General features: G+C 47.7%; 1 protein-coding gene across 1 annotated transcript; it reads left to right on the top strand.

Annotated features, from left to right (window-relative positions):
* Positions 1–1,817: 1,817 nt before the first annotated feature.
* On the top strand, positions 1,818–10,411 carry DONSON (DNA replication fork stabilization factor DONSON). Its single transcript, XM_069944708.1, has 10 exons — positions 1,818–2,234; positions 3,034–3,105; positions 5,727–5,927; positions 6,051–6,229; positions 6,581–6,759; positions 6,985–7,111; positions 7,989–8,087; positions 8,825–9,023; positions 9,113–9,319; positions 9,750–10,411. The coding sequence occupies exons 1-10, from the start codon at positions 1,899–1,901 to the stop codon at positions 9,885–9,887; spliced, it is 1,737 nt and encodes a 578-aa protein (XP_069800809.1). The 5' UTR covers positions 1,818–1,898; the 3' UTR covers positions 9,888–10,411.
* The last annotated feature ends 4,025 nt before the right edge of the window (positions 10,412–14,436 follow it).

The raw sequence follows: 14,436 nt of genomic DNA on the forward strand, positions 1-14,436 counted from the left end.
CGAGATGAGCGAACCTGGAGCATGCTTGAGTCGATCCGAACCCGAACTTTCGGCATTTGATTAGTGGAGGCTGCTGAACTTGGATAAAGCCCTAAGGCTATGTGGAAAACATGGATATAGTCATTGGCTGTATCCATGTTTTCCAGGCAACCTTAGAGCTTTATCCAACTTCAGCAGCCCCAGCTAATCAAATGCCGATCGTTCGGGTTTGGATCGACTCGAACCCGAACACTGTTTGCTCATCTCTAAAATATATATAATGTGTGTATTGATTTAAGAAAACATAAAATAAAAACAATTTCAAAAGATTTTAAATAAACCTGCACAATTGTGTTAGATTAACCCTTCAGAGTAGTAATAGTGTCACTGATGGTACCAAGGCCCCTGCCAGCTCCCTCCATCTTTATCTCATTCTGGGACCAGAGCTGGGCTGTTTGGCTGTAGTACACACATAGGACTTCTATTCCCTTCCTTCCCTTGCCAGTCACAGCACAGCACTTACTCCCCTACGCTCTGCTGTGCCATGATATAGTGATGGTAAAAGTGAAAGTAAATAGTGCTAGATGGCTTGTGGAGGGAGAAGGGGTTATTTATGCACTGTAACTGCTAGAAGAAATGAAAGAAACAGCAGCAGCACAACAACAAGAAGGGGTTACACTAAGCACTGACCTGTTGCTACAGCAGAAAAGCTTAAGGGTGGCTTCACATACACCGTATCGCAGCTGATTTTCTGCTGCGGATCCGCAGCTGATTTGACCTAATAAACTGAACACAGCATCAAATCTGCTGCAGATCCCGTGTGCGTGAAGGCACCCTAAACAGGATCACTCAGCAGTACTATGGACATACAGCAGTAGGTGCCTACACACCTGCCCAGCACTTTGTGTGGTGAGAGATGTAAAAAACTAATAACCTGTAACCCCATCTATAACATCTAACGAGATAAGCCTTAAAGGGGTTTATTATGAGATATGGCCAGGGAGAGCTAGCTTCAAAATAATAAAGTACACTTACCTTTCTGGTTCCTGATGATTTTAAACCGCTCTCTGTCCATGCTGTTTGACCGCTTCTAGGTTCTGGTGCCTTGTTATTTAAAGCCATGTGCTAAAATGGGGTTGATAGATGCTTAGAGGGTGAAAAAAAAACCAAGTCTTTGTTTTAAACAGAAACTAAGGTACACATAGGGATAAATTGGAGTACTTCATGTGACTATGAGGTGGTAGGTCCCCATACAGCTTGTCTATGGGATGTTCTTCAATCACACAAGGGATTCAGCCATAGAGAGTCCGGATGGAGGAGGAAGGTTCTGTGATGCAGAGAAAGTTTTGATGGTTATCCAGGATTGGGAAAAAACAGCCAGTGCATGGACATCAATAAATATATATATATATATATATACATATACATATACATATACATATATATACACACACACATACAGCCCTTGCTGGAGGATAGTTGAGCTATGTTATAGGCTCTGTAAGTGAGCCCCAACCTAGCAGATCAGCGCTCGCTTATCCAGAATATCCACTTGTGTAATATGGCCCTTAAAGGGATTATCTACGATTAGAAAAATTAGCTACTTTCTTGGGAACCCAGCGCCACCCCTGTCCCCAGGTTGTGTGTGGTATTACAATTCAGCTCCATTCACTGTAATTGGGAGTTGGAGTTGTGCCACAGCTGGAATTCTGAGCAAATAGCGACATCTGCTGGTCGTAGTGAGTAGCACATCCAGACACGTCTATGGCAGTGACAGCGGCCTCTAGTGGTTATCAGTAATTTAACGAGAGGCGGGAACCAAGGTTTGGGAGTGGGTGGGGGCTCGTAGAGTGACGTCAGAAGGGAAAACGCGCCACATTAGACTGAGCAGCCGTCAGTGTGAGGAGCTCCGTGCCGCCATGTCCTCCGAGATGTTACCCGGATACTCCCCCAGTTTTAAGAAGCCATCAGAGATCCTGCGGCTGAGCAGGCGGAGGAGTCGCAGTGAAGTTGGAGCCAGGACGGCGCTCTTCTCCCCGGGAGAGGCGGCTAAGCGTGTATCGGGGGTCCGGCCGTTCTCTCCGGGGCCGCACAAAGGCGGCAGCGGGGCGGTGAAGCGCAGGAACCCGTTCGCTAGTCTGGAAAACACGGTGGCGGCAAAGAGGAGAACGGAGAGTGTGGCGGAGTGCTGCCCGCAGGAGAGCTGGGCACAGCCGGTGAGGGAGCCGCAGATCCCCGCTCAGGAGCCCGTGCAGGTCGGTGAACAGCGCCCTCTAGGGGGCCAGACCCTCATTCCCTTTGAAACTGCCGCTTACATTGGAACCAATCGGAGGCTGCCACGTCACTAATATTGGCACGCCGGTGAATGGTCACGTGCCGGCTCTGTTTACAGTCTCCTGTGGTGACGTCAGAGCACTCGGTGATGTAACGCTGTAGTTCTCTCTCAGGTCCGCTTTACAGAGCTTTTTGAGCCCCCCCCCCCCTCTCAAATGTTACATAGTGTATTTACATTGCTATAAAGCCAGATTGTGACAACTTTTTATAATGTGTGTGTGTGTGTGTGTGTATATATATATATATATATATACGTGTGTGTATATATGTTCTGAAGCGCCCAACTCAGCACCCTCTGAGTTGGGGAAGTTTACATTCACTAACCCTGTGTATATTGAGACTTCTGAATATCCTCAGACACCTAAAATGAAGTGGTCATTGGCATTTCAACAGAGTTTGCACAAACCAACAGATCTGACGACTTGAAGCCAAACCCAGGAACAGACTATAAACCGAGAACAGGTCATAAAGGAAAGACTGGATTTCTCCTCTTTTCAAATCCACTCCTGGCTTTGGCTTCAAATCTTTGGCAGATAATCTGTCGTCAGATCTGTTGGTGGAATAGGGCCCTTAGATCTCCATAGCTTGTTCTCCATATTGTCCTCCATGCTGCTGCTGCTGCTTCTGAGGGTGTGCTATAGGGATACAGGGACACTTCTATACTTGTATTTTGCTTTTTTTGTAATGCATTGTATATAACTAGGGTTTTGTCTTTTCTAGTATCATTCAGTAGAAGATGTGATCTGGGGAGAAAGTCTCGGCACTGAACCCACCGTCACTACAGAAGCCCAGGTACCTGCTCATCCATTACTAGTTATTATGTACGCTCTCAAGGTAATGTCTGGTTGGTCGGGGTAAAGCTGCAGGAACCATTCCCAAACCCTGACACATACTATACACTAGTCACTAGGGATGGGCGGTATGGCCAAAAAATGAAATCATGATTAGAGATGAGCGAACCGGGTCGGGTTCGAGTCAATCCGAACCCGAATGTTCGGCATTTGATTAGCGGGGGCTGCTGAACTTTGATAAAGCTCTAAGGTTGTCTGGAAAACATGGATACAGCCAATGACTATATCCATGATTTCCACATAGTCTTAGGGCTTTATCCAAGTTTAGCAGCCACCGCTAATCAAATGCCGAAAGTTCGGATCGACTCGAGCATGCTCCAGGTTCGCTCATCTCTACTTATGATATGTACCCTTTTAAAATGTTATGGGGATGCTGGCTGGCACTGTTGTGGGGGGGGGAGGGATGCTGGCTGGCACTGTTGTGGGGGGGGGAGGGATGCTGGCTGGCACTGTTGTGGGGGGGGGGGATGCTGGCTGGCACTGTTGTGGGGGGGGGAGGGATGCTGGCTGGCACTGTTGTGGGGGGGGGAGGGATGCTGGCTGGCACTGTTGTGGGGGGGGGAGGGATGCTGGCTGGCACTGTTGTGGGGGGGGAGGGATGCTGGCTGGCACTGTTGTGGGGGGGGAGGGATGCTGGCTGGCACTGTTGTGGGGGGGGAGGGATGCTGGCTGGCACTGTTGTGGGGGGGGAGGGATGCTGGCTGGCACTGTTGTGGGGGGGGAGGAGGGATGCTGGCTGGCACTGTTGTGGGGGGGGAGGAGGGATGCTGGCTGGCACTGTTGTGGGGGGGGAGGAGGGATGCTGGCTGGCACTGTTGTGGGGGGGGGAGGGATGCTGGCTGGCACTGTTGTGGGGGGGGGAGGAGGGATGCTGGCTGGCACTGTTGTGGGGGGGGGAGGAGGGATGCTGGCTGGCACTGTTGTGGGGGGGGGGGAGGGATGCTGGCTGGCACTGTTGTGGGGGGGGAGGAGGGACGCTGGCTGGCACTGTTGTGGGGGGGGAGGAGGGACGCTGGCTGGCACTGTTGTGGGGGGGGAGGAGGGACGCTGGCTGGCTGGCACTGTTAGTCTAGCACAGCGTACTTTCCACTCCATTTAGGCTACAAACCCACTTGGCGGGTCTGCAGCGAGTCCCCTCGCAGATCCCGGCCCTATACTTTTAATGGCAGACAAACACGCATCCCCGTACGCCCCCCCCCCCCCCCCCCCCCCCGCAGCACCGATCGCACGCCCACCCCCCCCCCCCAATCCCTGCTGCGTGTTTGTCTGCCATTAAAAGTATAGGGCCGGGATCTGCAGCGAGTCTCGCTGCAAATACACAGCAAGGGGACTCGCTGCAGACCCGCCAAGTGTGTTTGTAGCCTTTTACATTATTCTTCATATAATAACATTAGTAACAATTTAAGCACCCCTAGCACCTTCACTACAAATCCCAGCATGCCAAGCCACACCTCTTCCTCTGTACATAATACCCTCACCTACATATAACATTATGGCTCGCACATGTCACATCCTTGGCGCTGTATACACAGCCAGTATCAGTTACCTCGCTGTATGCAGCACCCGCTGGTGGCCAACTGTTCTGCCACCTACCCATCCCTCATCACAGGTGATGGCTTAGATACACTAGCACTGCAGACTGTATTTTATATGATCGGTTTACATCACACATAATGGGCATAGAAACACTGGTTCATCTGAAAGCTTAGATACACCCACACAGCAGGGAATATAGCTCATGATAGACTTAGACTTTCTGCAGACTGTATCATTAATAAATATGTAAAACAGGCTTAGATACTGCAGCTGAGCAGTTGTTAACACTGAATGGACTGGATACATAGGCTCTTCAGACAGTATCACACACAACAAGCTTAGATACACCAGCTTAGCAGTTGTTATAAGTCCCCCTCCTCCATGTGTACCCCATCTGTGCTGCAGCTTATAACTTACAGGGGTTACAAGGGTTAAAAACACACATCTTTTTCCTGGTTCTTGCTCTGATGACTTCTGGTCCCGTCCAGCACATTTTCAGAGGTTATCGGTGCACTGCTGTGCTAGGGTTCCGTCTGATAATCTCTGACCCCTGGTCATGCTGCTGCCCGCAAGTAGGAAAATGTGCGGATGGGACCTGGAAGTCATCAGAGCAAGAACCTGGAGAAAGCTGTGCAGTTTAACCCGTCCTGTGCTATTCATGCGGCAGCCCAGGAAGAATAAAAGGACGCTAAACTGATGTCTCCTCTTCTCCCCCGCAGGAGTCCGCACATTCGTAGTTTTTTTTTTTTTTTTTTTTTTTTTTTTTTTTTTTTCGTTCTGAAAATCGAATTTGCAATTTTGGGGAAAAATCAAATCCTCAGACCCCCTCTTGCCGATTAATTGCCCAGCCCTACTTGTCACCCACTCTTAAGGTGCTCAGGTGTTTCATGTTGCCTGAACCACAGATGATATAAAAGAGGCTCTGTTGCTCCAATACCACTCTTTTTTTGTGACACATAGATTTCACAGAGGTTTCATTAGAAAAATGAGCAGACTGCAACATATATCATGTTTTTGTTCCTGCAGTCTCCAGAGAAGCATATCGCAGCAGCAGAACCGTGTGAAGCATCAGTCACCTATCCTGCGGACTGGAGCCTGAAGACGCGCCTACTGTTCACCTCTTCCCAGTCATTTACCTGGACTGACCACCTAAAAGCCCAAGAAGAAGCTCAGGGCTTAGTCCTACATTGCCGGGCATCTCCAGTCAGCTTACCTCTTACTATACCGGTAATGTGTTACCCCACTTTATCCTGTTTATAGGGCTTATCAGAGTGGTGTCTCCCCCTGTTTTATGTGGTGTTTTTAGAAACATGTAATTTATTATTTTTTTTTCTCAACGTGAATTAATAGGAACCTAAATTGTCCACCGATCTCCGCTGTGCCTTCCAGCAAGCTCTTGTCTACTGGCTTCATCCCACCTTTCCATGGCTGCAGCTCTTCCCCAGGATTGGAGCTGACCGCAAGATGACGGGGAAAAATAGTCCCTGGACCCAGGACGAAGCTCTGCAGCAAGTGTTAATGAGTGAATGGTAGGTGCTGTCTGTCAGGCTTCATTCCCATCTGCATCATGTGAACAGGACATTACCCACATGATGCAAGTAAAAGGGAAATCTTTCCTCCATTTGGGTATGTTCACACTGAGTGAAATAGGCGGAATTCCGCCTGCCTTAGTGTCATAGCCCGTCTATGGGAGAGCGCGCTCCTCCACTCAAAGAAGTTACATCACTTCTTTGAGAGGAGAGCAGCGGCTTTAGTATCGGAATTTTGCCTATTTTACTCAGTGTGAACATACCCTTTCTTATTTCATTTATCCCAATGTCCTTACATAGTGTGGAATTATTTACATCTAATTCTAGTTTTATTCCCTCCTTGCTGTGCAGGGCTCTAAGCTTCACGTCTCTGTACAACCTGCTGAAAGCCAAGCTGTGTCCATACTTCTACGTCTGTACCTATCAGTTCACAGTGCTGTTCCGAGCGGCCGGTATAGCGGGGAGCGATGTGATCACTGCCGTCATGTCTCCAACCACAAGAGGCATAAGAGAAGCAATGAAGAATGAAGGTACTTATACTTTCCTCCATTACACTGGCTGTGTAGGTGTTGGACTTATAGCTCATACCCAGGAACATGTAGACTGCTATATGGACACAGCCCTGAAAGCACAATGCAAAATAGCCCCAATTCCCAATCTGATTTCTCAATTACCCACACTCTTACAGGCTTGAACAATGTTTTGGTTTTACTTCTTGGTTCAATTACTAAACTTTTTTTCCCTTTGTGTTCTAGGCATTGATTTCTCTCTCCCACTTGTGACGAGCGATCCGAATAAAAAGACAAAATCCTCTGAATCTCTGAATCCATCTGAATCTAATGACCATATGCAAGAATCTGGGCATAAAAGTGATGGAGAAGAGTATGTGATAGTCACCTTGACCCCCCCCCCCCCCCCCCCCCCCCCCCCCTTTTACTTTGTAATAAAACTCTATACCAGGAAGTCACATTAAAAGGATACTTGTTATCTCTGGGGGGGTCTGCTGATCTCTGGGGGGTCTGAGCACAAGGACCCCCACTGATCCTGAGAACGGCATCACTCAGTGTTCCTGTGCTCTGCCATGTGCTGAGCGCTCCCTTATTTGTGGGGGGATTGTGTCCCTGTTCTTGTGATCAGTAGGGGACTTGATGGTTGGACTCCTTGTGGAGGAACATAACTAGCCATGTGATTTTTGATCTTATGAACCATTTAAAGGTTTTCCCTAAGGGCGGGTTCACACTACGGAATTCTCGCGGACAATGTCCGTGGAATTCCGTCAGCTGTCCGCCCGCACGGGCACGCGTTTTTCCGCCGGCTCCATAGACACCATTCTATGAGCCGGCGTATTCCGCGATCCGCTAAAAGAAGTGACATAGCATATTCAGCGTATAGCGGAATACGCCGGCCCATAGAATGGTGTCTATGGGGCCAGCGGAAAGTCGCCCAGATGTGCGGGCGGACAGCTGACGGAATTCCACGGACATTGTCCGCGAGAATTCCGTAGTGTGAACCCGCCCTAACTCAGAATTTTGGATAGATATAAGAATTAGGAAATAAACCTTTTCTTAGATTTGCGGGAGCACACAACGCTCAGAAGAATATCAGAACAGCGTTCTCCATACTTGTGAGGTCTCAGGGTGTCAGAACTCTGGAATGGACAGGCCAAAGAGACCAGTCTTACCTTTAAGCCAAGCAAGTGTCTCCTCATCTTATAACCTGCAGTTTATAAATATAATTGAGGCCGTGTTTGTATTTTCAGAGCTCCTGCGGACAGTGATGAAGATGAAAGTTTCTCTTGGTTGGAAGAGATGGGAGTTGAAGATAAAATTAAAAAGCCAGATGCAATATCCATCAAGCTGTATCCTTCTATGTAACATAAGTCTGCAGCATAGCCCACACAGGGTTTACTGTCTATAGATTACAACAGAAAGTCCTCCCTGATCTGTAATGGCCAAAAACACTAGCTTTAATTCATATTAGATGTGTCACTGGCATATTGTGCCTGTATATACGGTATAATGCTGGTAAATTATACTGATATGGGATTAATTCTTGATTTAACACTGGCCACATAGGGTTTCCAACATTTGGACATCAGTGCCCATATATGTGTCTGTATAGTAGTGTGACCCCAATATACTGTTGTACATATATAAGTAACCTAGAATATATGATATACAGGTTGGGATCACAATAGTGTAATAGAGACACATTTTTATATCTATTACAGCTGCAATACCCAGCTTTACCACAAATCAGCTGCTGTGTTTTTTAAGGAGGAGCTGCCATATGGGGGTTATTTAGGATTAAATAAAGCACAGCCCCTGTCCTCAGGTTGTGTGGTGGTATAATTCCTTTCCATTCACATCAACGGAACTGAGATGCAAACCCAGACTGAGGACAGGAGAGGTGCTGTTTGTGGAGATAAGTGGCCATGTTTTACTAAGCCTGGACAACCCCTTTAAGTTGGCGCCCCTGTAGACCCACCGACCAACACTTTTATTTACAGACTATTAGGTATAGTAAGTGCCTTTGATTATTGTTGCAGTGACTGACTTGACAACAATGCTTCTACCTTAACCACATCTGCAACAGTCGAAAGGAAAAGAATGAAGTGAAGGTGGATCACAGGCCAGAATCTGTTGTATTGGTCAAAGGCGCAAATACCTTTACATTGCTTAACTTCCTGATCAACTGCAAGAGCATTGTGGCCGCTGCCGGTCCACAGGCAGGACTTCCTCCAACTCTGCTGTCGCCAGTGGCTTTTAGGGGGGCTACTATGCATACAATGAAGGTAAAGTATACGCTGAGATGGGGCAGATGGACAGGAGGTGCCTGGGTTAAAAATACCATGTCTGACACCCTGGTCTTCATTCTTTGCAGACTAGGACTGTTAATGTGAAAACTCAGGTGCGTTCTGGATATAAAGATCAGTTCAGCCTGGAGATTACTGGCCCGGTGATGCCACATACGGTGCATTCTCTGACGCTGCTGCTTAAAGCTGCTCAGAGGGGAAGTTTCTCGGCATCTCTGTACACACATGAGCCAACTACGGTCTTCAATACCGCAATCCACCCCCAAAACAGCAAGGTAAGACTTCTATAGAAACCTGCACTGGCAGGTCAGAGCTGTGAGTTTATACTGATTTATACCCTATATTTACAGCAGTGTTTCCTATCCAGCACATTTTGCATGTACTGATAGATGACTTTCTTAAGGGTGTGGTCACATCTTGTAATGTTATGGTATATCAATAGTATAGGCCATTACGTTACTGCTTATGTTGGCGCTCAACCTCGGGGGTATGCAGTGACATTTTTTGCCCAGACATGGCCGTCTGCTATGCAGGGGGAGTAGAATAGATAGTCATATTAACAGGGCTGTGCTGCATTTTCCTGCAGTGTGGGTTTCCTGTCATAATAAATGAATGTAGATCCGACCAATAAATCCTAGCAGTACGCTATGATGTTTTATTGATTTTTGTATTTCATGGTCCTAAAATTTGTTTTTTTTTCCCCAGGAGAGTGATGGTGCAGAACTAGCAAACTGTGGTCTTCATCCGCAGACACTAGAACAATTCACCCAGGTGTCTACGCTGGGAAAATCCTCACTACGTCAGTTAGAACTGAGCGACTACAAATACACCTGGAAATGCTGAGCGCTTTATGAGCTACCGCTGTGTGTACTGCTCACTGCCAGAAAGTGAGACTGCCTGTCAGTGTTATATGTCCCTGTCCTGCAGCAATTATCTCTGGAGGTAAAGAACATGTGAAGGCGACACCTACGCTGGATGTAGGAGCCATACATTGTTAACATTTTAAGTATTTTATGATTTGACCTTTTTAATCAGATTTCGTTTTAATAGAGAGTCCTAAAGTATTTAAAAAAGACAAAAAAACTTCACTACTGTGAGGCCCTAGTCTGAAAGGGTCAAGGTGCTGTAAAAACACTCACCTGCTGCCTGTTCTGACAATGACCAGGTACCCATTGAATCGCATACACAAAGAAAGTAGCGGCACTATAGGTAGTGAATATGGATATGGCTACTTGCTATTTACAATGTATTATATAGTTGTATTAGATCTGTTTTTAAATGACTCCACTGCCAGACTTAATTTATTTAATTGTTTTACATGTGATTGTGTTTGGATGATGTATCTAGTAATAAACTCCAAAATGTCACCTCTGCGCTCTTATTGGTTTTATTTAGTATAAAGGTGGCAGAAGGCAAATGTCAATGTAATGCATGATACTTATAGGCAATGTCTATGCATCACATAACTGGCATCGTTTTTTCCCTTCTCGCCCTATGACAGCACCCCTGGAGAGCGTCCATCCCTCTTCTCATGAGACAGGAAACAGCCGCCAGGCAATCAATCAATCAATCAAGCTTTAAAAGGAGCCGCATCAACCCCTTACTCCAGTTCTGTTTCCTGTCTTCTGAGAAGAAGGATGGTGGAGGGTGCAGCTCCTCTGCACCTTCCCAGAAGTCGCCAGGATCAAGCTGAAGCTGTGGGCGCCCGGTTCCTAAGGATTGATAGCCCGGGTTACCCTGCCGGTGTAAGCCTCTTACAAGAAAAGAGCCACCTGGTCAGTCTGCGGTCCTCCTGGTTCCCCTCCTTTTTGCCTGAATTCCCTTCTCCCTCCGCCAGGGTGAGTTTTTCCACCGGGTTCCGGGCCTGCAGGGGGGGGCCTGGCGTTCATGGCAGCATAGGCGGTGGCTTCCGGCGGGCGGGTGTGCCCGCGGCGGCGCGATGACGTCGCTGGGCGGTCATGTGATGCGGCATACTTCCGGTGGGCGCCCTGGGTGCAGTATGACTTCCGGTTTGCGCGTACTTCCGGCGCCGACTGGGGCCTGGCTGCGCTGGGGGCTCCGGGGCTTGGGGGAGGACTTTTCCCACCTGATGGCTTCAGAAATCTATCAGGGGCTAGGAGGGGCGGTCTGTTGTCGGCGGTGTTTGGCAGCTCGCCACCGATTGGTGAGAGCGGGGGGGGGGCGGTCCCCCTCTATGAATTTAAAGCGGGAGTGTGGTTTTTTCAAGTGTGTGCCAACTGGAACAGGAACCCATCCAGCTTCTGGACCAGCATACTACAGCAGGTGGAGGTGCTTCCCACTACTGCTACTACAGCTTCTTCAGCTTCAGTCATGGAGGAGGAAGCAGAACACACTGAGACAAAGGAATCCCAGGCAGAGGATTCTTCTAAAAAAGGAAAGAGTAAAAAGGAGTGCCTGATGTGTCATAAGAAAGTGCATTCCTCTTATTCTAAGTCCCTGTGCAATATGTTCCTTTCTAAAGTTATGGAAGAGGAGTCTCCTTCCTTTATGAAGAGCATTAAGTGAGATTTATCTGTTTATGTAGATTGTGTTTTATGCTGGTCCAACGGTTCCCTAAAGGTTATCTCACTTGTACTTACAGGGGTTTAATTAGAGATGAAGTTACGAAGGCTATGCCTAAGGAGAGGTCTGGTTCAGCCGCCTCTACCTCAGCTTCTTCAGCCTCTACATCTAGAACCGAGGTGGCTATATCCCACTCTTCCAGTCCCGTTATTACGCTGGAATCTGATCCAGAGGAAAAGGGGGAATGTCAAGCATCTTCTGACAATTCATCTGATGAATTATCGGGCAGGCCGTTATTCCCGGTGGACAAAGTAGAGTTCCTAGTTAAGGCGGTTAGAGCCACAATGAATATGGAGGAATCTAAAGAGACTTTATCTATTCAAGACAAAATGTTTGAAAGTCTGGCCCCTAGGAAGAAAGTTTTTCCAATCCATCATACTATGAAGGATCTTATAGATAGAGTGGAAAAAAACCTGATAAAAAAATTTTTGTACCTAGGGCTATGAAACGCAAATATCCCTTTGACGAAACAGAGACTGAAAGATGGCATAGAGCCCCTATGATTGATCCTCCAGTTTCTAAGATAACGAGAAATCAGGGGGCTTTGCCTTTTGAGGATACGGGCACATTGAAGGATCCCATGGATAGAAGGGCAGATAGCTTTCTTAGGAAAGACTGGGAGGCGGCTGCAGCTATTTTCAAACCCATGGTAGCCAGCACTTCAGTAGCTAGATCCGTGAAGCTCTGGTTAGAGGAATTAGAATCCAATATCAGAGATGGTACGCCTAGGGAAGATCTTCTAAAAGCCTTCCCGACTATTTTTGGGGTGGTGGATTTTATGACTGACGCCTCAGCAGACACCCTTAGGTTAGCCGCTAGAGCTACAGCAGTCTCCAACTCAGCCCGTAGAGCTATATGGGTAAAAGATTGGAAGGGGGAAGCTACGTCTAAATCCAAATTATGTGCCCTTCCATGTCCGGGAGAGTTGTTGTTTGGTCCAGCGTTGGATTCTATATTAGAAAAAGCCTCGGACCGTAAGAGGAAGTTCCCCTCTGTTCCTCCACCTCCCAAGAGGCCCTTTCATAGCAAGGGAAGGGGGGGGGGCTCAAACATCTTATCCAAAGCAAAGAAATTGGAAAGCCCCTGGTAAAGGGAAGGGTTATTTGTTCTCCAAGATTAACGCCTCCAAAAAAGATGATAAAAAATGACGCCAGGGGACCTGTGGGGGGACGCCTGATGCGATTCTCTCAGGAATGGGAGATGATAACCTCAAGCAGTTGGGTGAAGGAGTCAATAAAGCATGGATTAAAACTAAAAATTCTGTCTCCCCCAGGTCATCGTTTTATCATAACAGATTTGAGCCGATATCCAGAGAAACAAGCGGCTTTAGAGTCCGAAGTCCTTTCTCTTCTCCAGAAAGAGGTGCTGGTTCAGGTTCCCAGTTGGGAACGGGGGGTTGGGCTTTTACTCAACCCTGTTCCTAGTGAGGAAGCCCAACGGTGCGTTTCGCACAATTATAAACCTAAAGGACCTGAACCGGCACCTCTGCTGGAGACTATTCAGTCGGCCATCCTGAACCTTTCAAAAAATTGCTACATGTGCACTCTGGACCTTCAAAATGCATATTACCATCTCCCCATCTACCCGGACCACCAGAATCTGTTGAGTGTGGCAATTCATATGGGGGGGGGGGATTCACCATTATTAGTACAGGGCTCTCCCCTTCGGTTTGTGCAAGGCGCCCAGAGTATTCACAAAACTGATTGCGGAGAGCATGGCTCATGTCAGAGAGCAGAACATTGTCATAATTCCATACTTAGACGACTTTCTGATAGTAGGGCCATCAGAAAGGGTAGTCTCCCAGCATTGCCTGTCAATCCAGAACATCTCAAAACTAGGTCTGGAAATAAATCTAGAGAGGTCCTGCCTGTGCCCAAACCAGATTTGCTCCTTTTTGGGGATAAGACTAGATTCTTTGCTTCAACGTTCTTTTCTTCCTCCCCAAAAGGTGGACCTGATCATAACAAGGGTAAAGGATCTTTTAACCCGGGGTTCCTGTTCCCTAAGACAGGCCATGTCAGTCCTGGGACTTATGACGTCTGCCATTCCAGCAGTAGCATGGGCACAGTATCATTCCAGGACTCTACAGGCACAGATTCTAGACACCTGGGACAGACAGAGAGAGTCACTAGACAAAACTTTTACACTATCTCCCCCAGTACTAAGGTCCCTACAGTGGTGGGTGACGCGGAAGAACCTGACGGAAGGCATTCCTTGGCAGAAAAGAGACATATTTCAAATCACGACAGACGCCAGCCCCACGGGGTGGGGGGCTTACGCAGAATCCTTACTCCTACAGGGGAAATGGAACAGCTCAGAGTGTCAGGACCCTCAGAATCTCAGGGAATTAAGAGCAGTCCTTTACACCCTATCTCGTTGTCTACACATTATCACGAACAGACATGTCTGGATTCTAACAGACAATTCTACAGTAGTGGCATACCTGAACCATCAGGGGGGAACCAGGTCAGATCAGTTAATGAGAGTATCCCATTTCATCTTCCGGTTGATAGAGAATCATCTAGCCTCCATCTCAGCCCTTCATCTCAAGGGGACGGACAACATCACGGCCGACTTCCTGAGCAGAGTATCACTCAACCAGGGGGAGTGGGTTCTCAGTCCAGCAGTATTTCAGCAGATCACGACCATGTGGGGGGTCCCTCTAATAGATCTTTTTGCTACCAGGGACAACAGGAGAGTGGAGAGATTCTTTTCCCTCAACCCCAGGGATCTTCTGTCGGGAGTGGATGCCTTTGTTCAGGATTGGAACAAGGGCCTGCTCTATGCTTTTCCTCCCATTCGGATGATT

The sequence above is a fragment of the Dendropsophus ebraccatus genome, chromosome 11 (assembly GCF_027789765.1).
Source record: "Dendropsophus ebraccatus isolate aDenEbr1 chromosome 11, aDenEbr1.pat, whole genome shotgun sequence".
In the NCBI taxonomy this organism is placed as follows: domain Eukaryota; kingdom Metazoa; phylum Chordata; class Amphibia; order Anura; family Hylidae; genus Dendropsophus; species Dendropsophus ebraccatus.

Coding starts and splice junctions, on each gene's coding strand:
- DONSON (XM_069944708.1), top strand. CDS start 1,899: ATGTCCTCCGAGATGTTACCCGGATACTCCCCCAGTTTTAAGAAGCCA. Junction 5,928..6,050: donor GCTTACCTCTTACTATACCG/GTAATGTGTTAC, acceptor GTGAATTAATAG/GAACCTAAATTGTCCACCGA. Junction 6,230..6,580: donor CAAGTGTTAATGAGTGAATG/GTAGGTGCTGTC, acceptor CTTGCTGTGCAG/GGCTCTAAGCTTCACGTCTC.